This window comes from Coptis chinensis, chromosome 7 (genome assembly GCF_015680905.1).
Source record: "Coptis chinensis isolate HL-2020 chromosome 7, ASM1568090v1, whole genome shotgun sequence".
In the NCBI taxonomy this organism is placed as follows: Eukaryota; Viridiplantae; Streptophyta; class Magnoliopsida; order Ranunculales; family Ranunculaceae; genus Coptis; species Coptis chinensis.
In genome coordinates this window covers 28574503-28602240 of record NC_141462.1, presented here as the reverse complement: position 1 = coordinate 28602240, position 27738 = coordinate 28574503, and the positions used below count along the sequence as shown (strand labels likewise).

General features: G+C 34.2%; 1 protein-coding gene across 1 annotated transcript; it reads right to left on the bottom strand.

The window, feature by feature from the left end:
* Positions 1 to 24780: 24780 nt before the first annotated feature.
* On the bottom strand, positions 24781 to 25830 carry LOC147486965 (uncharacterized). Its single transcript, XM_086573899.1, has one exon. It carries the CDS (start codon positions 25828 to 25830, stop codon positions 24781 to 24783), a length of 1050 nt encoding a protein of 349 aa, XP_086430025.1.
* Between the last annotated feature and the right edge of the window lie 1908 nt (positions 25831 to 27738).

Sequence of the window (27738 nt, the reverse complement as noted above, 5' to 3'; positions counted from 1 at the left end):
CTATAGACTCTTGACTCTCTCTTCTTTCTTTTTTGCACGAAAATATTTAGTCTTTTGGGTTATGTTGGACTATCCTAAGTCCTCTAATCCTAATTAAAATGGAATTAGTATAAAGCTAACGAGTAGTTGAAGTAGAAAAAAAAAAAAAAATTTTATATAGTTGAAGCAATGTGAGTTTAGTGAGGATTTTGCTATGAATTTTCAGCACAAGCTTCAGTGCACGCTCTTTTTTTTAATTTTTTTTTTTTTTAAATTTTACTATCTATATAAACTACTTGGGTTGCCTCCCATAAGCTAAGTTTAATGTCACCAAGCCGACATAGAGGGGAAACTTAAGTTTACCCCCTTAACTAAATTAGGCTCATCTTCTAATGTGGTCCGATTTGCTTTCTATCCTTCGTTTTCTAGCGCAGAAAATAAGAAATGAATGGAGCTTATTGTAACTGTTCTGCTAGTACAAGGATATAATCTTGCAACACCGTGGGTAGTTTATCCCATAGATTGTTTTCCTGGATCGGTATGTCTTTGTATATTGGTTCTATAAGTAAAGTTTCCTCTATATCTCGTGTAGGTAGCTCTAAAAATGGTTTTAAACGGTGTGCATTTACTTTAAAACTAGTACCTCGTTTTGGATCCTCTAACTCTATTGCACCATGGTGTGTAACGCGTTTCTTACAAAGTAAGGACGACCATCTAGGCCATGATTTTCCTGGAAATAATTCTAATCTAGAGTCATAGAGTAAAACTTTTTCGACTGGTAGAAATCTTTCCTTAAAATTTGTTTATCATGGGCTAGCTTTGTTCTTTTCTTATAGTTCTTTGAACTTTCATAGGCTCACTCGTATTTCTTCTAATTAGCTTTAGTTGTAGCTTTCTTTGTTCTCCAAACCTTATCTAATTCGAAGTTCATGGCTCTAACAGCCCAATAGGCTCGGTGTTCTAGTTCGACAGGTAGGTGACAAGTCTTGCCATAGACAATTCGATAAGGGGACATAGCTATAGGAGTTTTGAACGCAGTACGATAAGCCCATAAAGCATCATTAAGTGTTTTACTCGCGTAGGATATTACATAAGGTACTTTGTCCACTTTTTGGCCTAGAACAGCTCCTACGGCATAATCGGATGCATCGCACATAATTTCAAAAGGTAATCTCCAATCAGGAGGTTTGATAATTGGTGCGGTTGTGAGTGCATGTTTAAGTTGTTCAAATGCGGTAAGGCAATCTTCCCCAAATTCAAAATCATTATCCTTGACTAAGAGATTCGTTAAAGGCCGTGCAATTTTGCTAAAATCCTTAATGAACCTACGGTAGAAACCGGCGTGTCCTAAGAAGGCTCGAATATCTTTTACACATTTTGGGATAGGGAGTTTAGCTATTAAGTCAACTTTTTGCTTTATCCACTTCAATACCCGTGATCGGACCGCGGAATGACCTAAAACAATCCTTTGTTTTACCATAAAATGACATTTCTCCCGGTTAAGTACTAGGTTGGTGTCAACACATCTTTTTAAGACTACTGAGATAAATGGTGTAGACAATCACAAATGTAGATCCAAAACAGAGAAGTCATCCATAAAGATTTCTATGAATTTTTCTACCATGTCGCTAAAAATACTCATCATACATCACTGGAAAGTAGCGGTCGTTACATAAGCCAAAAAGGCATACGCCTATAAGCAAATGTTCCAAAGGGACATGTAAATGTAGTCTTCTCTTGATCGTCGGGATGAATAGGGATTTGGTTATATCGGTATCCATCTAAGAAACAAAGTAAAATGCTTGGCGGCTAATCTTTCTAGCATTTGGTCTATGAAAGGTAAAGGAAAGTGATCCTTTCTAGTAACACTATTTAGCTTTCTATAGTCAATGCATACTCTCCATCCGGTTTGCACTCTAGTAGGCACTAACTCATTGTGATGGGTTGGCTACAACCGTTATACCTGATTTCTTCTTTACTACTTTGTAATGGACTAACCCACTTACTATCTGATATTGGGTATATAATGTTAGCATCTAGAAGTTTGATTATTTCTGCAAGTACCACTTCTTTCATGTTAGGATTTAGACGTCGTTGTGGTTGGCGAGAAGTTTTGGCATTTTCTTCTAGGTGAATTCTATGTTGGACAACTGAAGGACTTATCCCTTTTATGTCACCTATGGACCATCCTATAGCTTCTTTGTTTTCTCTTAGAGTTTCTAATAGTTTAGTTTCTTCTTTACTAGTTAAGTCTGAAGCTATCACAACAGGTAATTCCTTTGCCTCATCTAGGAACACATATTTTAAGTTTGCAGGTAAAGGTTTTAACTCACGCCTAGGTGGTTCCGTTAATATAGGTGGTTCAATTATATCCTGTGTCTTTTCTTTAAATTTATTAGATGCACCTGGAATGTTCTCATCTAGCAACGCATTAACCTGACATCTAACACTATCCTTTTCATAATCAGTAACTAATTGTGATAGGCACATTAACAAAGGATCTTCCGATAGGTTTGTTCAAATGTTTGGGATGCTAATTCCTCAATCATACACATATCATCTACCCCCCGATATCATCGGGATGTTTCATAAGCTTAAAAACGTTTACTTCCACTTTTAGATTCCCAAATGTTATTGTCATGCTCCCATTCCTACAATTTATTAAAAGCTTCACTGTAGCTAAGAATGGTCTACCCAAGATGATAGGAATTTGGTTTCCATTTGTAGGCAAAGTGTCAAGAACTATAAAATCAACGGGTAATAAAAATCGAGACCTTGATAATCACATCCTCGATTACCCTCGTGGAATCTTAAGGATCTATCGACTAAACGTAGTCTAACATTTGTTGGTTTCAAGTCTTTTAACCCTAGTCGTTTATAAACTGAGTAAGGTAACAAATTCACACTAGCACCTAAATCCAATAATGCTTGATCGGTGTAGTCCTCTCCTATTCTACACATAACCGTAGGACTACCGGGTCCTTATGTTTTACTACGGCTTGGTTCTCAGAAAGGGATGAACAACCTTGTGCAAGGAAAACTTCTTTTGGGATATTTGTTTTCTTTTTACTAGGTCTTTTATGAATTTGGCATAGGAAGGCATTTGTTTAATTGGCGCTTAGAAAAGGAATATTGATATGTAGATTTTTAAAATATTCATGATCTCATTATACCATTGCTTCCTTTTGTTATCTTTCAACCTAGAGGGGAATGGTGCGGGTGGAATTTTTTCAGTTACCTGCTCTTTGGTTTTCTCAGTTTCAACTGGCTTTTCCTTATCTTTTGTTATAACAACTTCATCAGAATCAGGTATGTCAACTTTGTTATCTACTTTCTTTCCGGACCTAAGGGTAGATATCGAAGTTAACTCCTCTCACGGATCGCGGATGAAGGAGTAGTTTCAACTTGATAAACATTTCTACCTTTTGGATTTTGTTCAGGTTGGCTTGGTAAGGTTCCTTTGGGTCTGTCTGCTAGACTAGCTAGTATTTGATTGAATTGTTGGCTTATCTGTTGAGTCATAACATCAAATTTTTGGTCAATCCTTTTGAATTCATTCTCGGTCTTGGTGGCTAAAGCTTTCATGGTTTCATCTATGGTATTGGGTTGGGTTTGGTAATTAGCCATAGGATCTATGGCTAATTCTCTATTCATGTTTGTTTGTTGTGGTTGTTGTTGTGGTGGTTGTTGATAATAATGTGGAGAAGGTACTACCGCGCCTCTATTATTCATGTATTGTTGCCTATTGTTCCCTTGATTACCTTGAAAACCATATTGGTTTTGTTGTGGAGGCATATTCTGTCTCCATGAATTGTTTGAGTTATTCCTAAGATCTGGGTTATAGTTGTTGTTGTTGTTAAAATTATTTTGATAACCCGGTCTTTTGAATGTATTAAAAGCACAAACATCATCGATTACCTTGAGCAACAAACATAGAGCAAACTGAAGTGTCATGATGATCTGTAGTAAGGCAATTTTCACAAAATTGATTGACACTCATTGCTTGTTGAGGTTGATTATTCTTTGAAGGGTTTAAAGTGAATGAATCAAATTTCTTGTTTAAGTTTTCGATTCTCGTGGTTAAACTAGCAATGGCACCTTCAAGTTTCTCATTGAGTTCATTTTAACCTCATACATACCGGTTTTACTAAAACTTATCCCCCATCTACCCGTGCCATGTCCTCATGGTCACTACTATTAGGCCCATCTCTTTTGAACTCTCGAAAAGTTTTGCAAAAATTGTAGGCTTCATCGAGGAGTAAGACTAGTAAATCTTCCTCCATTCATTGATTCAATTAACGGCGGTTCATAGGTGAAAGACCTTTTATAAAGTAATGTACGATATTAAGTATGTCAAAACCATGATGTGGACAACGGACAAGTAAATCATTAAATCTATCCCATGTTGTATGAAACTCTTCATTAGGTTTTCCTTTGAAGGTTGAAATAGCCAATTGCATGGCTTCAGTTTTACGTAAAGGGTAATATTGTTTCATAAACTTTTGTGATAGTTGCTCCCAAGTAGTTATAGAATTAGAGGGTAGGGATCTATACCAACGTAGTGCGGCATCCTCAAAAGTCAATGGGAACAACCTTAATCTAGTTTCTTCAGGTGAAAGATGAGGTGCTTTAAAAGTACTTAATATGCTCAAGAATTTACTCAGATGATTATACGGTTCTTCATTTGTTTTGCCATAATATCTTGGCAACATATTAAGAATGGTGGGTTTAATCTCATAGTTATTGTTATTGTCTGGCATCACTATGCAGTTCGGTGGTTGAACTGCGATAGGTTGAAACAAGGTGCTAAGAGTTCTTTGATCAGCCATGGCGGCTAATGGTACTCTCTCTGGTGTATCTTCTAAGTTTACTAGTGGTGTGTGTGTTTCAGAATCAGAATCAGATCCTGAGTTTGATGGTGTGGTATTCTCCAAAATCAGAATTGGAAGATTGTTGCAAGAATTAGCTCTTTCCGATTAAGCGTTTATTTAGGTGAATCACGAAACCAAGTTTTCATGCACTAGATAATAAAGCTATGTAAAATAATCTAATATGCACTTAATTAACTAAATTATATTATTAAACTATATGATGCTAACTATTAATGCTAATTATGAAACCGCTAACAGGGGATTCACGGTGGAAGAGAAGCACTTACTGTTACAGCAAGCAAAACAAGTCCAAAAATTTTGAAATTTTTATAGAAGCTAGCTGATACGTCCAGAAAGTAGCCTGTAAAATTTCAGAGCAATCGGAGCTTGGTAAGTCCCTCTTCTATACTGTTAAATCCTGCAGAGTCCAGTGAAGAAGTTTTCTGCACACACTGTAAACAATCGATTGAATAAATAAGTAAAAGAGCACTAAAAATCACGAAATTTTTACTGGAGTCTCCTGACGTGTCAGGAATGATCCTGTAAAAAGTTTGGATTATTTAGAATTTTATAGATTGTTCTTCTCGACTGTTCTTCCAGAGACCTTGGTCCTGAAAAGCTGCAGAAACACACTGAAAACAAGCAACTAGTTAAGTGGTCAAAACAGGTCAAAAGTACTCAAATTTTACTGGAAGCTCCTGACGTGTCGAGGTTCCGCCTGTAAAAAATTTAGAATTTTTGCTAATGTGAAAATAACTCTGCTCGACTGTTTGTACAGATGCTTGCGTCCTACAATGTGAAAACGGGTTACTGCAAAGACAATGTTAGTTACTTTGGTAAGACAAGCACTAAAAATTTGAAAAATTTCAATAAATTACCGATACTGTACAGATCAACTCTGTAAAATTTCAGAATTTTTTGAAATTTATAAATATGTTTTCTGTACTGTTCTTTTCTGTTAAACAAACACTAAACTTTATGGAAATACTTTTTACTATGAAATCTAATTGAATTATGCTAAATATGCAATTTATACTATATGAATTCCTAAATTAAAGTAATCTAAATTAAATATTCTATCACCTAATCAATTTAGAGCGGCAGCGGCATTGATAAAGCACGCAACACGTAATTATTTGTGTCGTTGTTTGGGTTACGTATCTTTTGCAAATCTTACTTAGCCTATTATATATATTGATTAGTATAGTGGCTAGCAAGGTATCAATCCTACTCTAAATAACTAGTTGATAGTAATAGAAATTCCTAATCTAAATTACTCTAATGAATGCAAGTAAAAGATGTGGCTAAGTAATAAGTAATATATGGTTGATTTGATTTGAGATTTAAACTATGCATAAAATAAACTAAATTAAATATATGAATATGAATCAAGAGAGAGAATATCTTGGGAGAGATGAATCCACCAAAATCATAGAATTAGTCTAATAGATCTACCTATCATGCTTAATATAAATCACCAATAGAAACTCACCATACCTACAAACCTGATGCTCATAACCATGATGATAATATGTGGATTTCAACGTGCTTTCTATCTTTCCATTAAATACTTCTTCAATCTCCAATGATATCTTCTATCTAACCAAATTGTGCTTTTAAGTGGCATTCAATATACAACTCTAGGTGCCATGGAAAATCCACATGTGGCATTAACCATACAACTAATTGAGGTGCCATAAAGAATCCAATCATCACACTAGAACACTAAAAACTAGAAGAAAAGAATCTAGGGTTTGTGTAGTTTTGCTCTCACAATCTTGGATTACCCTAAGACCTCCTAACCTCCACACAGGAGGCGTTAGATCAATGGACTAATAAGAAGAAACTCAATGAGGATTTAAACTAAAACATGATAGAAGAAGAACTAAACTAAAACATACTTAAAAGGCTTCATCTCCCTCCCAAGAGAAGGGAGATTAGCCCCTCATACTATGCTATGAACACAATATGAAAAGGAATAATCTTTATAGCTATTAATGGTGAAAAGGTCTGAACTTTCTTCTCTTTAATTCTAGATCTAAGATGCAAAACTAAATTTCCTAGATGATGTAAACCGAGGTTTTTGTGCCTTATATATTGGCATGCTTGCTCGTCTGGATAGATATCCTAATCCTATGTTTATTTGGTGTCAAACTCTCTCGTAATATTTCTAGAAGAAATCCTCGAAAAGTTAAATTCGGTTGGGCCAAAGTTGGACGTGGCCCACTTTGTCCCTAAGAAGGCTATTTCCTAAAGCCGCAGCGGCTTCTCGAAACTTTCGGTTTCCTAATTCTTGTGAAAACTCGACTTCTTTTCCATGTTGATCTCATCTTCCTATGAAGTCGAAATTAAGGCTTTGAGATCAGATTGAAGACTCTTCTAACTTCAATTATTATCCTCTTTTTAGAGTCCCATTAGGCTTGGCACTTATGGAGACAAATATGACATTTTTGCCCCAGGCCTTTAAATTGTAATTCCCAAAGACTCCTTTTTGACTTGTTTGACTTCTTTTCCTCCATATTTCATATTTAGGTTCTTTGACCTGCAAAACTCAAATTGCATCATATTAGAATATTTAAATATAAAATGGAGACTAATATACACATAATTGGGGTTATAAATCATTACTTTTGAGAGCACTTTATCGGATAGACGCGTTAGGATTTGTGATTGTTGATTCATGTAAGCGAAGAACATCTCACTTTGTCCCATCGAGAGCAAGAGGCATAGGTTGTGCAACAGCTTACTAGTTCACGATTATTGCTAAGAAGTTGTTGATTATAGCCAGAATTTGGATTGGTACGGAACAAGGTCAGTTGTTTTGATAGTTAGCATTTGAATTACTTTGAAATTGATTTTGACTTTGTTGGTATTGCTGATTATTTCCTTGGCGGTATGGAATAAAATTGTTGATTGGTCGAACAGGTGGATTTGCGAAACTTGGAGGAGCCATTTGTTGGTTATTCGAGCGCTAAGCAAAATTTGGATGTTGTCTCCATGGTGTATTAGGAATCTTGAATGCACATGCCTCCTCCGGTGTTTGGGTAGGGGTAGCATGTAAGAAGGGACAATAAGCATCGAGATGGTCTGGACTAAGACATAGAACACATGGGGAAGTGTTAACTTTCATGGCCTGTTGTGGAAGTTGATCGTTTACTTGAACTGCAAGAGTATCTACTTTTTTAGTGAGGGTTTCTATCAGTTTTTTCAACTTGGGATCGGGTTTTACCTAAAAAATAGACGTAGCTTTTGTAACATTATCCTTAGATGACCTAGAAGAATCAGTGTTACCCCAATGTGTACCTTTTTTCGCTTGTTTTTCAAGAAAAGTATATGCTTCAGTAGCTTCTTTGTCTATGAAGCAACCGCCGTTCATTATATCAAGAGTTTCTTTTTGATGATCAGAAAGTCCATTAAAGAATGAACAAACAAGGACAGCTTTGTCTAGTTGGTGATGAGGACATTCTAAAAGAAGATCAGTAAAGCGACTCCATGCTTCCGTAAAGGATTCATGAGGATTTTGACGAAAGAATTGAATTTTCTGAAGTATTTCAGTAGTTTTCTTCTGAGTGTAAAATTGGAACATGAAAGCTTGAACAAGTTTATTCCATGTGTCTGTTGTCCTGCTAGCCAAATTGACGCTTTATCCGCTAAAGTGAATGGAAACAGCCGAAGCAAGAGTTGTTCCTTAGAGACTGCTGGATGGTGAAATGTTGTGGCTACTTGTTGAAGCCTACGAAGATGATTGTACCATTTTTCATGATCCAAACCATGATACATAGGTAACAAACTAAAAACATTAGGCGGAATTCGAAAATCACCGACAGTGTCCTCAAGTTTGATGCAAGAAGAAGGTCCTTCCTGTAAGGCTATATAGAAGTCCGAAAGGGGCTTCTCAGCTGCTAGATTTTTGTCAGCCATAATAAATGACGAAAATTGTGACAAGGAATCTTGTTGATTTGGATTAATAGATGAAGAACTTTGTGGAGGTGAGAACTTACGCAACTGCTTATCGTATTTTCTCCTACGATAAGTATGTTCAAATTCTTTAGTAGAACCAGACCTTAATCTCATGCAAGCATAAAATTAGATCTAATTGACAGAAGAAACTTATTATTACTTAAATTTTATGATTATGTTCAAGCATTAGAGTTGAACAACGTAGGCCTAAGTTGCTGCTAACGTAGCAGTGAAGCTAGGAATATGTGTGCATAAACCAACAACCAGGTCACAAGAGATATATGAGGGAGGCTTTCCATGCAAGCACGATTCTAATTAAGTAATCTCAATCTGTCAAGTTTCCTAGACACCGTTGGAATATGATTAAGAGTTATGGAATTAAAATTTATGCAAGGTCGTTTTATTTATTTATTTATTTATTTATTTATTTTTCTATGATTTATGCAAGGGTGAAAATACAAACATACAAATATGATCTACTAATACTATACTAGATGCAGTAGCATGTGAAGATACTCTACTCATACGTATAGCTATATGAATAGGCAAGGTTGTATCATCGATAAATATTTCCATACGTACAAGCAAATATATATCAGTAATACGTATATGTATGCTAATTTGTAAATTGATATTGCGTAGACGTATATCTACAGTTACAGGCAAATTTGAATTACTCATACGTATTTAGATATGGTAGCATGTGAAAATATTATACGTACGCATATATATACTAATATGTGAAAACGTAAACTAAACAGGCAACGTATTTTACCTAGACTAAAATACGACTTTTGTATTGCATAATAATTCGATTTTGTTAATACTCATTGAGATTGCAAGTGTCATATAGAGAGCAGCTTCACCCCTTAGGGTTTAGAAACAACTTACCAAACTCAGATTTTAACCCTTGTTGGAATGTTCTCCTCTTTCATGACAAAATCGACTTATTAAATAACACAATTTTCTAAAATGATGATTTTGGAGGGGAAAACAGTTGATTTTGACCTCGAAAATGACCTCCACCGAGCAGCGTGCGCGCTGTCGAGATCTTTCCAAATTGAGCTCACACGCGTGATTCAGAGAACCGTAGCCAAAGTTATGGCCAAAATACCAAAACACACCCTAATTACTATGTATAACTCCTAAGTTATATATGCCAACATGTAAATAACCACTCATACGGTAATATATATATATAACCATGCAAAACAGTACCATTTGTATGTATATATACATTAATATGTAATTCATGACCAGTTAACCACATATATATTCACAGGCGTATTCACATGATTCATGCATATTACTAACCTAATACGCAAAATATAGTCCATTAACTACAACATAATAACTACATACATGTGAAGCATGCAAAAATATTTAAAATTTGGAACCTGCAAGCTTCCCGCAAGTCCACCAAATAAAAGAAACGTGCATAACAGACCAAATGTTTTACAGTAAGCTTAGTGATTGTTGTAGCCTAGTTTCTAGGTCCTAGCATTTGGAACCTGTCAGTACAACCAAATCGGAATGTTTATCAGTAGCAAAAATGTGGGAAATTTAAAAAAAAACGAAGAAAACATAAGAAAATGAAATATATGAAAGGATGAGCGTGGGGGGTTTCCTCTTGGAGCAATTCCAGTTTGCAAGCACATGTCCTTGGGTCTTTAGAATGGCAGCGACGCCATTTGATCTTAGCACTTTTCAGTGTTTTTAGAAATTTACTTACTACGTGCTAAAACTCAATAATTCCTTACTTACCATTTTTCTTTTAGAATTCCAATCTAGTTCGAGTAGGGATTTCATTCCAACTTCTAAGACAAGAATCTAAATGATCACGACTAAAATCTACACCTTGGAGAACTAAGTGAGAAGGATTTGATAGATAGATTTTTTTTTTTTTACACAAGTTAGCTAAAATTTGTAAGTTTGTTTATAGTTAAATGAAAGAGAGAGAAAGATAGGGAAGGATTAATCCTACTCATGCAAGGCCTAGCTACAAGTCTTTTAGAAACAGGTCACTACCATCTTAAATCCCTAACATAATATACCTATCTTTAAACATATCATGCTAGTATGTAGAATTGAAATGATATTTCATCTCTGAAATATCATTCCAACTCCTAGTTCTACTTTACAATAGTTGATCAGATATTTGTCAATCTCGGTCATTTTGGGACAAGATGAAAAATAGAACCTAAGTCTTTTAAGTAGTGATTTTGGAATCCTAAATTTTTAGCCTGATCCTCACATGAGCATCATTAACCCTCCCCTTGGGAGAGTTTTAGCTCATGATCCTAGGATTTTATTAAAACTACAAGTAAGATAAGTAAAAAGAGATAGAAAGAAGAAATGAATACAAAGCCAACTAATTACCTAAGGAAAACAGAAGTTTTTATTCAAGAACTAGAAGGTGTAGTCCTCCATTAACAAGTTACAAGCTTTTTTTCTTAAAACTAAAAACTAAAAACTAAAAGTAAAGACATGGAAGTAAATCAAAAGTAAAAGTCAAGGAAGTAAAAGCTAGCCAACTCCCAAAATCAGCCCCCCTTTACATAAGAGAGCCTTTTTCTCTTCTCCCACGTGAAACACTCTCCTCTCATTTATTTTTCACTTATCCACAACTAACCCCCATTTGACACCTTTCATTTTTTTAGATAATCATCACCTAAATCCAACCAACTCATTAACTTCATGCAAGGTGTCAAATTTGCACCAATTATTTGCACCTTTGTTTTGACTTGCATGATGACTCATCAAATCTTATGAGCCCGCCTAGTGGGTCTACGTGCAGTGACATTTTTACAACTTCCCGCCTATGCGTAGAGTTCGTCGCACTGATCGTTGGAGCAGCTTACTCGTCACATTCGGAGTCCTGGTTTAAGAGATATGAGCTTCGGAAGTTTGACGCTTCTGTGCACGTAATCCCAAGCAAAAACACCAATAAAACCCAATGAAGGACCAAAATCCAGTATTAAACAAATTCCCACAAAGAAGACAACTGAACTTTGCGTGTAATATATCAAACTAAACTTTATAGGAAAAAATGATACATCCACATAAATGCGACGAAAATTCAAAAATAGTAGAAAAAGATACTTTTGAGTTTTGGGAATGACAGGTCTTGGAAGCAATTTGCAAATTCCAGGCCACCATTCTATACAATACATGTTCGTTCTCCCTACAACCCAATCAAATGTCTACACTTACCAAAAAATAAATATAACGAAAATAAAAATAAAGGCACCCGTTTGAAAAGTGTTCAATCTTAGAAGTTCACAAAGTAACAATATGTTTACATGATTTATAAGATAAAAAATAACCAAAATATAAGACAAAATAATGACCTTATAAAAATAGTAATAACCTTAAGAATGCCAAGTATACAACCAAAACAGTAATTTAGCAGGTTTGGGATTAGGCCCTGTAGAATTTTTATCTTTTGTTGGGCCTCCCATAGATAGGGAACTATGTGTGTTGGTAAAAGAGGATGCTAAGGGAACTATATACGCTCATTTTTCTTGATTAATACAGGTGGGGATCTGCCTAAACCTAGCTTATTTCTAAAAAAAAAAAAATTACGTAAAGATTAAAACAATGACCGTTGCCACCATATGAGTACATCACATTAATAAATATCCAACACAACCCATATGACAATCTCGTCAGTAACTCGCTAGCTCTAAAACAAAAAAGGTTTCTAAATTGCTTGTTGCAGATTTAACTTCGTCAGACAACATTGTTGGTAATTAAGAGTTTCATCTTATTTTTTTTATACAACATCATATATATACTCCACTATCTTTCTGAAGCTGAAAATTGCCATAACAACATAGAATCACGTATAAAAGATCCAACAAACAAACTCAAAATTGTTACTTTGTGCAGCGAAAACTAGGTACTGCAAGCTATTTCCAATTTCTAGGATGATAAGTTCATGTAAGCTATCCATTTGTGTTGGATATGTAGATGTTTGGTGGTGACATGTGTAGTCTTCAAATGTACTACCTTCCTTCCTAGTTAATTTGATAGCATTGCATGTCGAATATAGCAAAAGTTTTTCCAGATTTAGTCTATTACAAATATAACATAGTCATTCGTGTCTAGATAGAGAAAAGTAACAAAAACTAAGGGCAAAAATTAGTGCACTTTCTACCCTTTTTGGGATATAAACTAATGTTAAAAAATTGAAGATTAGTGAAATTAGCAACACGGAAGGTAAATCAGTAAAAGTTGAACACATAAGAATTTATCTGCCTATCTGAAAGAGGGAATTCAATTCATTGATTCAGTTTGTGGGTGTTTACACAACGAAGCCTTGAATGACCAAGGGATACACTTAGAATATTCCTAACTTAATCTTATGGTTTACATGTCCTAAATCAAAATGATTTTCCAACTTATTAGAAATTCATAATAGGAAGTGATATAGCCTAAGCACAAAAGTATTGAACATTCCTAGTAGATACGAACAACCTATCATAAGATAGAGAAAGGGAATGTGAATATTAACTAACATTCAGACAAAGTTAAGGAGTGAAATAAGTGAAAACACAACTTTCATGGAGTAGACGAAAGTGCAAAGTATTAAATCTAGATGTACTTTTTAACATTGTGGATTAGTAAGAATTATCTATAATTTTGAAGTGTTAACTACCTGTCAACATTGATCAAAGAAGAGCGTTTTCGTAAAGCCTTCTCATTTTTGTCTTTGCATCAATGAAACTTCCACTAAAATATTCCTTGTGTTCCAATCTCTTTTCCATCATTTTGGGATATTAGAAGGGACAATAAACTTTGAGAGGAAACTATTGGTTGGTCGAAGCCTTGATTGAAGCAGGCTAGCAGTAGATTAAATAAATACTGTAAACTGGTTGGAATTTCACAATCCCAAATGAATGTTAGAACACTGTAAATTGTAAAAATAAAAATCAAAATAAAAAATAAACATTGGAAATGACAAGAAAATAGTATCAGGATGAGAACGTACCTTCGAGTAAATACATTAACTGTTACAGATAGCATGCAATTGCAACAATAAAATGGGAAGAACGGAAGAATAATTAAAAGGGAGAAAAAAAAATTGAGTCGAACCTGATGGTGCAAACCTGAATCCAAAAACGAAGAAAATCAATTTGCCTTTGCATAGATTTTAGTGTGGTTTCCTACAAATTAGTAAAATAAAATAGATTGAAGAGTTTTGGAGGGAGACAAAAAGAGTACGTGGGTTTTCATTTATTGATGTAAAATTGTAGCGAAACGGTGCCATCTGTTGTCGAGTAGGTTTTTTTTTTTTTTTTTCCTGGGTAATATGTAATGACTAATTTACCCTTTGAACATGAAGTGTAGAAAATTTCATGGATGAAACTTTTGGGTACCCTTTTGGACCAAAAGATTGGGGTTAAAATCGAAAATACGGGGGCTAATAAACTGCAAAGAATTTTCCCATTATATATAAGATTACCGTAACAATTACTATTGGTAACAAACTAGCAATTCAGAATTAGACATCTGCAACTAAGAAAGACTTGGATATTCAGTGAAAACAAGTATAATCTTTATTATGGCACGATACATGCCAATTCTCACAGCTTCCTATCATAATTGTTATATGGAGGAATTGATATTCATATTGTTCTTTACTAGGCCTGGAACGAATGACTCATGGATTAAAATAGGAGGAATTCTCCATACAACGATCTTGCATCTTACAAGAGAGAATAGGGTTGACAGGTGGACTTGCGAAGGGCCTTGACAGCTTTTTTCTCGCATACTACCTCAGAGCTTATATCATACTCTGAGTTTTCATCACGGAATCTAGTGGCAACTCCTGGCCGGCCTATTTTATCAGCGAATTGTAGTTTCAACCATAGTACAAAATATCAGGATATGGCAAAATATTGATCCCTGATTTATGGATATGTATCGTGGATATATCCCCCTCTTTGGGGATATTTGACATTGTTTCATATGCAAATATCGTGGATATATCTAAAATATCGACAAATATTATGGATATTGTAAATATTTCTTGATATATCATGATATATAATTTATATTTATTTGAAATATAATGGTAAATATTAAATAAAATTGTTACATACACAAAATATCGCCAAATATCACAATATTTATTAAAATATCGATAATATTATCGAAATATCACCGATATTTGCAATTGTAAATATCTCTAAGCATATCACGATATTTACTTATCCTTTGTTGAAATCTCGATATATATCGTGATATTTTGTACTATGGTCTCAACTCCTGTCCTATTGAATGGAGTCCAATGTATGTGACCTTACTTTGTTTTTTTTTTCTGATGGTTTACGTTTGGGGTCTGGGGTTCGTAAGGTACATATATATTAGTGTGATGGTGCTAAAAAAGCCCTTGGAGCAAAAGTGGCGGGGAATTGAGTTTTGCTGCCCCAAAATTGTGTTAATGATGATTCATTAATAAATAGAAAAGAAAGAAAAAATTTGTGAAGAAAAAACGGGAGATTTTGGACACACTTATAAAAACACTCCCGTATCCCAACTTTAAAATAAACTAGCTTTTAAGCCCGGGCCTGCTACCTTGATAGTTAAGGATTCAAATGTCCAAACTCCACTTGAATAAATAATATGTGTACATTGATAGTTAATGATTTAATAACCCAAAGTCTTCTTGAATAAATAATTATATATATTTTTATTTTGAATTAAAAGCCCAAATCCCATTAGATCGAGTTATTAATTTTGATTTGGGCATTTTCTTTTGTTCATTATTTGTTTTTGTCTGCTTGAGCCCAATTAAACTGTAATTACCTCTTATATATCGACATAAAAAATGAACTTACGTGTTTGTTTGTTTATTCCATGTGTAACTGACACTTACTAAGCTCTAAATTTTGAGTACGTCTTTGATAACTTCATTTCCATATTGTCCTTCTTGGTTTTTAAGTGTTCCAACTTCCAACTCCTCCAATTAGCATTTGCATGACACAAACTTAAAATTGTAGCTTGGACTTCAGCTTCCTTCTTGAAGAACCTCGGGATCAGATGTAGAGTGAGAAATGTGAGCACAGCCGTTGTTAGGAGATCTCTCTCTAAATGAGTCATCTTGAACTATCATTTTATACTTTTTTCTCTAACAAAGTCACCCTGTGTACGCAGTCAAAAGTCAAAACTAATATTTTCTCCTTCGCAGCTCTTGGAACCAAACAAATAAATGCTTAGTTCACTTGTTGTTGCCAAAACAATATCCAAAATTGATTTTGCTGCATACGTACACTATTCACAAAATTAAATTTAGTCATTTCTGATGGGGTTGTTCCTCCCTAGAAAATGGCATAGAAGAAGAATTTGATTCAGGCTGTTTTTGAAATATGGTGTGTCCATGTTACATAGATTAAAAGAATTGAAGTAATACATCCAAAACGAAAATCAACAAATTCTTTTCCCAAACTCAAACCAATAGGCAATAACTATAAGTCTAATTAAAAGTGACTGCATGTAAGTTCTATCCAATTGATAGGTTATAGGTTCGATTCACTGAACGGGTGCCGTTTTTATGTACCTTGTGAATAATTTTTAAAAATAAAGCAGAAAATAATTAGTATATAACTTTATTTATAGAAAATGTGAATTGGGTAGCAGGTTCCACTATTAATTAAAATGAAAATTAGAAAAATAAAATAAAAGAAATGGGTTGTTGTCAAATATTCTAAGAAAATAGTTTCAACAGTTAAAAATTGAGTTCAATGACTTTTCCAATTTGAGTGGTGTGTGTGTGTGTGTGTGGGGAGCAGCAGATAGAGACATAGATCTATGAAAAATCCTGTGCAAAAAACTCGTATAAACAAACAAAGCACACTTTTAATTTATTTGTGGATGCATGAGTATGGTTCTGGATGCATTTAGTTATTACTCTTTCTTTAATCCCAAATTGTTTTGCTTAAATTATTGGTGTCATCTTGGTTGAGAATAGTGTTCTATATTGAAATTTTAATACAGTCATACTTGATTAAAATCATGATTGATTAATCTTTGACAATGCGTCTCAGTAGCAAGAGGAAAAATTAGTATAATTGATTCGTTATAGTTTTATTTGGGAAAAGCATACACATTATATTACATTTGAGATATATTTCTACAAACAACAAATGATCTACAATGACCAAAATGGATAGTGGATGCACATAATATTATTCAGTTCAACCAAATTTCTACAATCCCAATGTACTGAAACACTTCCCTGCAAACTGTTCAAGCATGGATAAAGACGGGTCATTTCTCATTTTTAAAATTTCCTTGAACATCATGCCCACATACCTTTCCTTACCGACAATGACTCCAATGATCTATGCTTCTCAAGTGGCGTAGTATCAGTATTCCTTTCAAACTATTTGGTCGTCATTGCTGCGTATGCCTATATACAGTGAAACTTGCTAACATTTCTTTTATCCCTTTTATAATCAAACTACAATATATATATATATATATATTCATCATAATTAGAATAAACATAATAAACAATGAGATGAATGCGTGAAAGAAAAATGTAAAAAGAAATATCATGTTGGAATAAATCAAAATAACAATCAGATTGCTTGAAGATCGTGCAACTGTGCATCGACAACGGTATTATTTACATTACTTCTTAAACACATGTTGGTTTCAAACAAACTTGAGAAAATATTAAAACATGATGATTTGTGTCTCAAAGAGCCTCTCACTAATATACAGTTTGTGGTAACTTCTCGGCATTCTTTCTATTTGATATAATGCACTCAAGTTTCTTGTTGTGCTTAGTGTTTGTCTCCACCATAACCACGAATTACATTTTCAAATAGAAATGAAACTTCGCAATATTTCTTCATCTCCACAGCAATACAATGAAACATACAAATTTAGAACACCAAGTCACCGAAGTCTTATGTCAAAATACAAAAGCTAAAACAATAAATCAAGTTATAAATGTGAAACTTTAATAGTAAAAAAACACTCTGAGTTTGGCTTTTTCTTTAACTATCTATCTATCTATCTATAAGATGAGTTGATCTCCATATACTATTATCAAGAAATCAAGTTCTACATAAGAATAGACATGTTATATAGCATCGTCCATTGGTCTTCATCTATTACCGCCCTTTATATGAGTCAAGATCAGTGTGCACGTTCATATACATTCATTCCGCTAAGACTAAGACAGCCCAACCATTCACATATTAAATTTCAAGTAACATATAGTAGCAAGCCAGTAACAATGCAGTAATTTGAAAAAAATATATATTATAATAATCCTCAATGCATAACAAAGCAGGAATGCATATATATATATAAACAACTTCGGAACCTAGCAGTGCAAAGATCAAATTTTTACAAAAACATTATATATAGTGGATTGAGTACTCGTGGAAAAAAAAAAATAATCATGAAGAAGAAGGCAAAAAAAGGCATAACATAATAGGAGGCATGGAAAACATGAATACTTGATGAAGAAGAACTGAGGTTTGGTTACGCAGCTTGCCAAAAAAATCAAACCACAAATAAATACACACCTCTTGAACTTTTGAGAATTTGAATTTTCCTAAGAGAGTTTGAACAAACAGAGACTTTATGTTTGAACTTTGCAGACAACCAAATTTTTGGTATAAAAATGAGTTGTTGGAAAGTTATAGACCCATAAGAATGGAGCCCTAACGAAGATGGGCACTTGTCGAATGTTGCACTGCAACGCTTCAACTGAAAGGTGCACATAGTTTTGTGCAATGAGTTGTATTGTGATAGTAGTTACTGTAGTTCATAAAGAAAAACAAACGTACTAAACCCCAACATAGTATAAAAAGAAATATCTAAAGGCAGCCCTATATATATCACTCTTCAGCTATGGTTGTTGAATTCATTGCCCTAAAAATCAATATGCAACCTTGCTCCACACTTCTCAATCTTCCCCTTGAAGTGAATTGAATCTTCCTACATCACCAAAATGCTATACACAATATGCTATCAATTCTCCATAAAACCAAAATGTTATACACAATATGCTATCGATTCATATTAGTAAGGGATTCACACCATGCAACTATTAGAAACTATGAATATACAATTATATACCTAAAGTACGTGACTTTTCTGAAAAATTTCGATAGAGTCTCATCTGTATTTTCGATATTTCATAAATATAAAACCTGTCATAACCTGAAAATTTAAAACAATATACTTATTGATTAACCCATCTACTTAACCGTTTCGACAAATGCCAGAGCAGTTAAATAACTAGTTTAAAAAATGAGATCACTGCAACATTAGAACTTAGTACAACAAAGAACTTGAATGTCTCGATTAATGCCAGATCATCCAAACACCTCGTACAAAGCTATTACCAAAAAGACAAATTAAATATATACTTTCAAGTCCCATAGCTATCAAAAGGTTTACATCATTAACAAGTTCGAATGAAGACATACCTATTTCAACTCAAATTTTTCCAAAAAACTTGAACCGTACCAAACTCTTAATCAAATAACCCCAGCTCCATGAGCCACAAAGTCAAAAGTTAAAACCAACCCGACACGGCTAACAAAATATACAATGGCAAACAGTAAAATTCAAATGTATGAAAAAAACAATGTTAACATATAATTCAGGTTAGTTCTTCGAGATTTGATAAACATGCTACTCATTGAACTCACTGGTTAGGGACAATACCATCCCTGTATATAAACAAAATCTGAATAGCTTCTTGAATCTTACAAAAACATTATCAGCATTCATCACGTACAAATCTCAGATTAATTAAAAGGCTACTCAAAAAAATATCAAGTCATGTCTATTTCGTGTAAACAACACATAAGTGGTTTCCATGTATTTCATATACACTTCAATAAGTTTTTAAAAAACCCCCTTTGAATGGGTGTTGAAAGCCAAGAAAGACTTCTCTATGAAGAACCTAACTTCTTAGAATTCATCACATGGTTTTCGTTAAGTAATGACAGAATGTGTGACTTCATTTAGAAAAGTTGTGCGACTCCCCAAAGGTTAGCTTGGGGATCCTTTTAAGAGGAACTTCAGTTGGGCCTTTTATTCACTATGGTATATCTAGAAGGGTCATTAATAGAACTAAAAGTCTTAATGCTGCAACTTTGATTAGTTCCATGTAGAACAATGTTAGCATGTGGGTCTTGCACTCTAGATATGAGACTCAGTGTGTTAATGATGACCCAATCTGGCGTTTGTGTGTTTCAATATTCAGACTCGGGTCTTGATTTATTTCAAACCCCAATTTCTTATGCCTTACCCAATTAGACAACATAAAGCAAGAGTACTCCAGGCATAAGAAAACTAAAAGAACCTTGGGATTAAGAGTTCTATAAACCTCAACAACGTAATCCAAGTAATTATTTCACATGCCTAGACAGTCCCAAAAAACATCCCACCAATAATTCACATATGCTCACGAAAAATGAAATACTCGCACGAAAGTAATCCAATGTAATTTTTATCATGGACCAAGTTTGTTTTATCAATACTTTATCAATCATATAATTGTAATGTTATTCAATTTCAATCCATCAGTTATTTCCACAACCACAGAACTTAGATTCTTAAAGTCTGAAAAAATATATAAAATAAATGAATAAAAATAAAAAGTAAAAAACAACGTAGCATGCATGTTGGTATGTAGAAAAAAGAAGTTGGGAAACAAAAAAGCAGCTTCCTCTCTTCAATAGTTTTAATGCATAGATTTAAGTTGGAAAAAAACTCCAAATAGGTCATGTTTAGACATTTACTAAAAAGCAATAGTTGAAATAGCAGTTAGTTATGGCATGAGAATTCATGATAAAACTTTCACTCAATATAATATGAAACAATAACTGTATTACCTGAAGCTTTTCACTGGTAAAGTCAGCTTCCTTCAAAGGTTGATTTGCATTTGTGCATTAGGTACTTACAAGTTGCTGTGCAAATAAAGCAGCCCTAAAAATCCAAGTATTCCATCAGTTTGTTGCTATCAATTTGATCCTTTTCACTGAGCATCAACAGTAGTAGTCTAGTGGAGGTGAACATACCCATTAAAGCATCTTTGTGGTAGCAAGGACTTCTATTTGCTGGGGAAGACACCATAATGCCTCGAACTTAATTTATAGGAAGTCTATTGGTTAGAACCCAATATCTCAGAGTTGTAATGGGTTGAACACAATGCCCAAGTTTATTGTGTTTGGAGTGAATGCTTAACAAATATAAGTTTAATTAATCGATATAAATTTAGAATTTAGTCGTTTATTTACATAGTTTCGTTAATATTGATCAATTCTTCTAACTTAGTGACTTATCAAACTAAAAGATAAAAAAAAACAATGAAAATCAAAAAGAAAAAGGAAAAGAAGTAATACAACACCTATAGAGAAGATAAAACTACAGCATTCATTACCATGAGATATCAAGAGAGACATAAAACTACAACATAAAATTGATAATTAAAACAAAAAATATGATAGATTAGAAAGAAAACCAAAATTTTATTTAATGAAGTACCTAAAAATTGAAGATATCAATAGATGTTTGCTTCAAAAGCCTCTGTTAGTCGTCCTCTGCTTCAATTTTTCTCAACCATTTTGGCACTCGTTCATTATTCATACCAGGTAGAATTGGCACTTCCGGGCACTTGCAGATGTCACTCCCATTGACACTAATGTAATCATTGAATGCCTTATAGTGCAAGCTGCAAGCATCAATCCAGAAGCTATTAATGCAATCCAGATTCCATAAGCACTTCCCATGGTGGGTGCAGTAGTGGTAGCAACCATAATCATAGTCACAGTTTGAATGGTGTGAGGACCCATTATATCATAGACAAATTGATTGTTCAATACCTAGTGAGTTTTATGCTAAAAAGAGTACAAATGTCAGCAAGAAGCAAGAAAGAAAGCATGTATAGATAGGATAAATAGACTATTGCTTACCGCGATACAACAATACAAATATGCTTTATTTATCGCAGTATCAGGTAGTATGTTGACGTGTAGATTCTTATTTGTACACGTGATATTATATTCTCCCATTCTGCATAAAGGAAGCAAAACAAACTGGCCACTTATATTTTTTGTAGAATGAAGGAGATAAATTTGGTGTCAACTTATACTAAGAACCCATGAAAAGAGATCTGGTAATCAGTATATATCGCATTTCTGAAACTAAAATTTCATGCAAAATAATATACATAAACAAATAACAGTACAACCTTACTATCTCAAGCAATAGAGTATGAGTTACCCTTCTTGGAGGGGCATGTCCGTTAGGAATGTCGAGGACAACACCAGTTTCGTGTAAGTTATGGTGGTTAAACATGAGAAAATGGTTAAAAGGCTTCGAACGGGTGTCGTTATATAAATTATTCTGAAAAATATTTGCTACTATGATATATAAATATTATATTGATTGCTCATTCAAATTTCCATTCATAACATATTAGAGTAGATATACGTGAGCACTTTTTTCTTGTGTCCAAATTATATCTCAATTTCTTAGAATATATTGTCATAGCTTCTCTATGTCTTTGGGTTCTGATATAAAGCCGAACTCTACATTCTCCAAATAACAATAAAGAAAAATGTTTGTCCAGGGAATGATCTACATTGCATAATAAGGATAATTAATTATGCAAGCAAATTAATTGAAGAGTTGGATAGGAAGGTCTCAACTATGTAGTTATTATAGCCACAACTGTCAAATGTCAAGTTGAATCTAAATCAGAGTGCATAATGTATTCCAAAGTGTTTACCACTAAAATCATACTAAGCCCAATAGGTTAAATCCTATGGAAAACAAAAATATCAAATTGAGATATTAGTAAATTAACATCAACCATACTCTATAGATTAATAAGAGTTGTATGGTTACCTTTTGTTGAACAAATCATATTTTCGTCCTAAGAAACAAAGGCTCTGTTCCAGGTTCTTATTAAGTCATCCTTTAATAATTTTTCAAAAAATTAACTACATCACTAAGATTTACCCGAGGAGTACTTGACGGGAGAAGAAATCATGTTTTCGTGTTGAGAATCTCGAAGAGAGAGGGTCTAAACTAAGAGAAATCATGTTTTTGTCTTTACTGGAGTCTCCCCAATTTTTTCGTAATACCCCCGTCTTAACTTTCGTGGGTCTATTTTTTAGGGGTTTTTTCTCCAACTTTCTAGGAATACCCCTAATTACCGAATTCGCCTTGTTACTTAATACCCCAACTGACGTAGACATCCACATCTAATTGAAACTCGCTTTGCAAATGCAATAATGAGTGCATATGCAGTAGAAACAATGGAAAGTCAAAATAAAACAAAGCCAACTTACCATGGATGCATTTCTCACCACAAATAACTCGAAAGAACACTTCCAAATATGCGAGAATAGTGTTTAAGCCTAACCTGTACCAATATATATGTGTTAACTTCTTTAAAAATATGAGGCATAAGTGTCATTCTTAAATTGTTATGTAGCTTATATGAATGTGTCTCAGCTTATCCATGCTTCAGTGGTTACTTTAATAACTTCCACTGGTTACTTTAATAACTTCCACGTATATGATTGTATATGATAGCTAAAGCTCACTTTACAGCGTAGATGCAAACCTGTCTATTCCTAACCATAGTCACAAATTCGGGATTCGGCACAAATTCGGGGAGGGGTGAAATCGCTAATTCGGGAAAAATTCACGAGCCATAATATTTAATGATCAAATAATATTAAAACCTCTTCCACAATTTTTATTACATCATTTGATAATCCTTACTGCCTCCACAATAAAATCGTATAGGAAATTTATTTTTAATAATCTATTTTTTACTTAAGACATTAATCAAATAGAAAATGCGGAGCTGCATAATCATGTTGGATGTCATCATAGTCCAAATCAACGTCATCTCCATCATTTTCTGCATAGTCGATGTCATCATCCTCAATATTGACAACTACTTGGCCAAGAGGTATTGGGACTGTAGCTGTAGTTGTAGTTGTATCAGGAACATTTGGGACTGCAGGAGCATTTGGCGTCGAAAGTAACTCGGGAAATGCAACAAATTTCTCTAAGTATAGTGGTTCTGACTTTCCTCCTAGCTTTTCTTTCATCTTCTTCAGGTGCAAATTGACTCTTGCAAACACTAAATCATTTAGTGTCTTTGGATCCAACTTATTGCGTTTTTTGGCATGTGTAGCCTCAAAAGCACTCCAATTTCTTTCGCAAGCGGACGAACTACAAGGCTGACTCAATAGTTTCACTGCTACCTTTTTAAGTTGAGCAAACGCTGGGTTCACCACCTTCCACTAATCACCTAAACAAAGAGTATTCATATATATTTAATAATACATGAACAAAGTAAATTAAAGTACATATATTAGACTGCCACTAAAGGGATAAAAATAATAAAATCAACATAATTCAGCCACTTACAGGGATGTTTTTTGTGAAGTAGACTACGTGCAAATGGCATAAATATGTTGGCTTGCAAGGCTATGTAATCTGCAAGTTGGTCACTGAATGCTTCATGATCTTCAGGAGGGACCATCTTCTTAAGAGCTTCCATCACACCTTTATCTATTTTGTCATCATGCTTGACCAATTTATCGAAATAAAGGTGAGGATTCAGCAAGCCTGCTGTTGCCATGAGAGGGTTGTGAAGTTGTTTTTTCAGCCTAGCATCAATTATATCCCAATATACTTTGTACCTACTCTCCTCATTTTTATAAAACGTAGCAATCGAGTCCTTTGACCTTTGCATAGCTTCATATATAAATATCCCACTGTTGCTTCTTCTCCATCCGCCATCCTCAAAACTTTTATAAGTGGTTCCACAGTGGTAACCATTTCTTTTGTGTCACTTCAGAATATATCACTATTAATAAGTTTTACAACAGTATCCCCTTCTATAGGTTTAACCGAGTTTCTCCATATATTCTTGTGATGTGACCATAAATTGTAAAGCTTGCTCCTAATTTATCAAAAACTGGATCATTAAAAAATTTGTTGCGAATCGTGTCGCAGCAGGCCTTTTCAATTCTCTATTACTCGTATGCCTCCTCATGAGTGCTAACACATGTTGTTTCCCATACAAAAACCTAACAAGAGACCTTGCATCACTAATGATAATCTTCCAACTTGGTAATTTATCCATGTCTTCTAAAATAAGATCTATGCAATGAGCGACACAGTTTGTCTTAAATACATGGGGCATCTCTATCTCTAAAAGAACTCCAGTAGCAGAATAGTTTGAACCATCATCAGCAACAATTTGAACAACATTTCCTCTACCCACATGCTCATCAATACCTTTTTTTTTTATAAAATCATTAATAAATGCAGCATCCTTCACTTTACCTTCTGTAGACTCAGAACATAAAAACACAGTGCCCATTGAGGAAGCAACTAGCAAATTGATGTGGTTTCTATGCCTATTATCCATCCAACAATCAGACATTATTGTACATCCTGATTCTGCCCATGACTCTCTCACTTCAGTAACAAAATCTCCTGCTTCTTGTTTCAATTTAGATAACAACTTGGTTCGAACAGTTTCATTGCTTGGGGGTACATAGCTAGGACCATGCCTTGCAACTGCTTCCATTGCATTTATGAACTCTGGAGATCTTAAAAGATTAAATGACAGGTTGTTAGCAATAACCATTCTAGCTATTTCAAGATCAACCTCCTCTTTCTCCTTTTTCCTTAACATTGCATTCAAAGTCAATTGTTTAGTACTAGTCTTCTCCACTTGGCTATTGTCAACAGATGCTCTCATATACTCATTAATGCCTTTTGTTTTCCCCTTTTTCCTACCAAGCTCTTGTGCCGCTGATCGAGCAAGTTGCATCACAGATTCAGGTGAAACATTACATAGCTCTATATCCATGTGTGGAATTCTCCCCAAGTGAGATTTCATTCTTGTAATTGTGCAACTGTATACCTTTTTGCAATAATTGCACTTTAGCTTTGATCCATCCTTACTAACATGACTCCACATGGGATCTTTGCTCTTTGTCATTTATGTATTAGCTTACCAGTGATAGGGTTTCAAGTTTTCAACTTTCAACTTTTCAAGTAATAATTGCAAACTTGCAATTAAAAGTGATGGAGGGATTGGAGGCGATATGATAGTATGATGCAGTTTCTTAACTTCATTTTGACGGTTTTGGTTGATTGCAAGTCAGAAATCAATCTAAAAATCTCAAAGAATCCTCTTATTCCCTGATTTCCCATTTCTAGTTGGAAATTTTTGAAGAGAGATTGACAACAAATCCCTAAAAATCGGGATATTCGCTAAAAATCGGGAAAAAACGAGAAAACCCAACGACTCGACCATTTTATAAGATTATTCGTATCCAAATTCAGTGACTGCCCTATTCAGCAATATATTACGATTTTTTGAAAAAATCGACAAATTTTGTGACTATGTTCCTAACTTGTTGAGGACATCCTGCTGGAATAAAAATAGCATCACCAAGGTATTGCTCAAACGTCCAAGGTTCAACATCTGCAAAAAGTAAGCATCCAATATCAACTAAGGCATTTTTCTGGGCTTGCCCTTGCAAAGATGCAATCACTTACCAAATTCATTTTCCAATTGCTTGTTATGCTTTTCGTCCAAGAAAAACGTTTGGTCATGAATAGGGTGGATAACCTGAAAAATTAATAGCCAAGTTTATTAACGTATTATTTAACCAAAAGTTGAAAATTCTATGGTACTATGAATACTATCAATGATACTCACGGACTTGACTGAAAGATTGCCAATATGATGAAAATTTTCCAATGCTTCTACATAAACTCAACTAACTTTGGTACATCTTGACTCTGGAAAATATTCCAAATGGCACTCCCTTTGCCAACTTTAGCAGTGTCATCACTTTGGACATAGTCCTTCATATCTCCGCCTAACTTCTTCAGTTCTTGACAATCAACTTCTTTATCCGATGAAGTAGAAGTTAAGAGACCATCTGCCTCCTTGACACGAATCTCTGCCAAGTTGGCATTATTGATTGAACATAACACTATCTTGATTGAATGTCTCCTGTTCAGATAACGGTTCACACTCTGCATCAATACCAAAGGCATAATAGAAAAACATTCAGTAGCAGGAGTGCAAACACACTCACCTCAAATATTAAAAATATAGGTTTAAAATCAACATTCATCCAATCTAAGTAGCACAGTATTTCACGGCAATCATCCTCGATCTCCCCCGTAGTTACATCTCAATTTGCCCACAAATAACTTTCCTTCAAAGAAAACAATGAAATATATCTTCCTTCAAATACAATCATATGACTTAGAACACATTAGAATAAGACTATAAAAAATGCCACCATTTTTGTATTGGTCTTTAACTTAAAATAACTTAGAAGCTTATCTAATACTTATTTTCACTTTTTTGGAGAAACCAAAAAGTGACCCTTTAACTCCAGATTTCTTATCGTATGGTTAAGACTGTCAGTCCATACAACTATTCATTTTCACTCTATAACTTCCTAAGGTACTTGCACAATCCATCAAAAACAAATTCTTGGTATATCTGAAATTACTCTTTGACCCATCTATATTAATAAATAGGACATGATATAAACCAACTAACCAAAGTGTAGACTGTAGACACATGCACACATGAACAAAGAGTAATGTAGACACTTCTCAAAATGACGTTCTAAGCAAGATGACTAACGTGCTTTAGGCATTAATAAGAAACAAATGCATATCATTTAGGAAAACAGAATTCTACTATTGAATATTGAAGAAGTGAGCAAGGAATACAATAAACATGATATATTCGCTAACCAAAGCTTTTACAGTTCCAATTATCTGCTGTGATCTATCACCATAAATTGTAGTTACTAGAAAACCATTCGAGCACAACCAATATTCCAGTGAGTCAGCTCTTTTATTTGTCTCCACAAAA

Excerpts from the sequence above, each read along its gene's own strand:
- LOC147486965 (XM_086573899.1), bottom strand. The coding sequence starts at position 25,830 with ATGACAAAGAGCAAAGATCCCATGTGGAGTCATGTTAGTAAGGATGGA.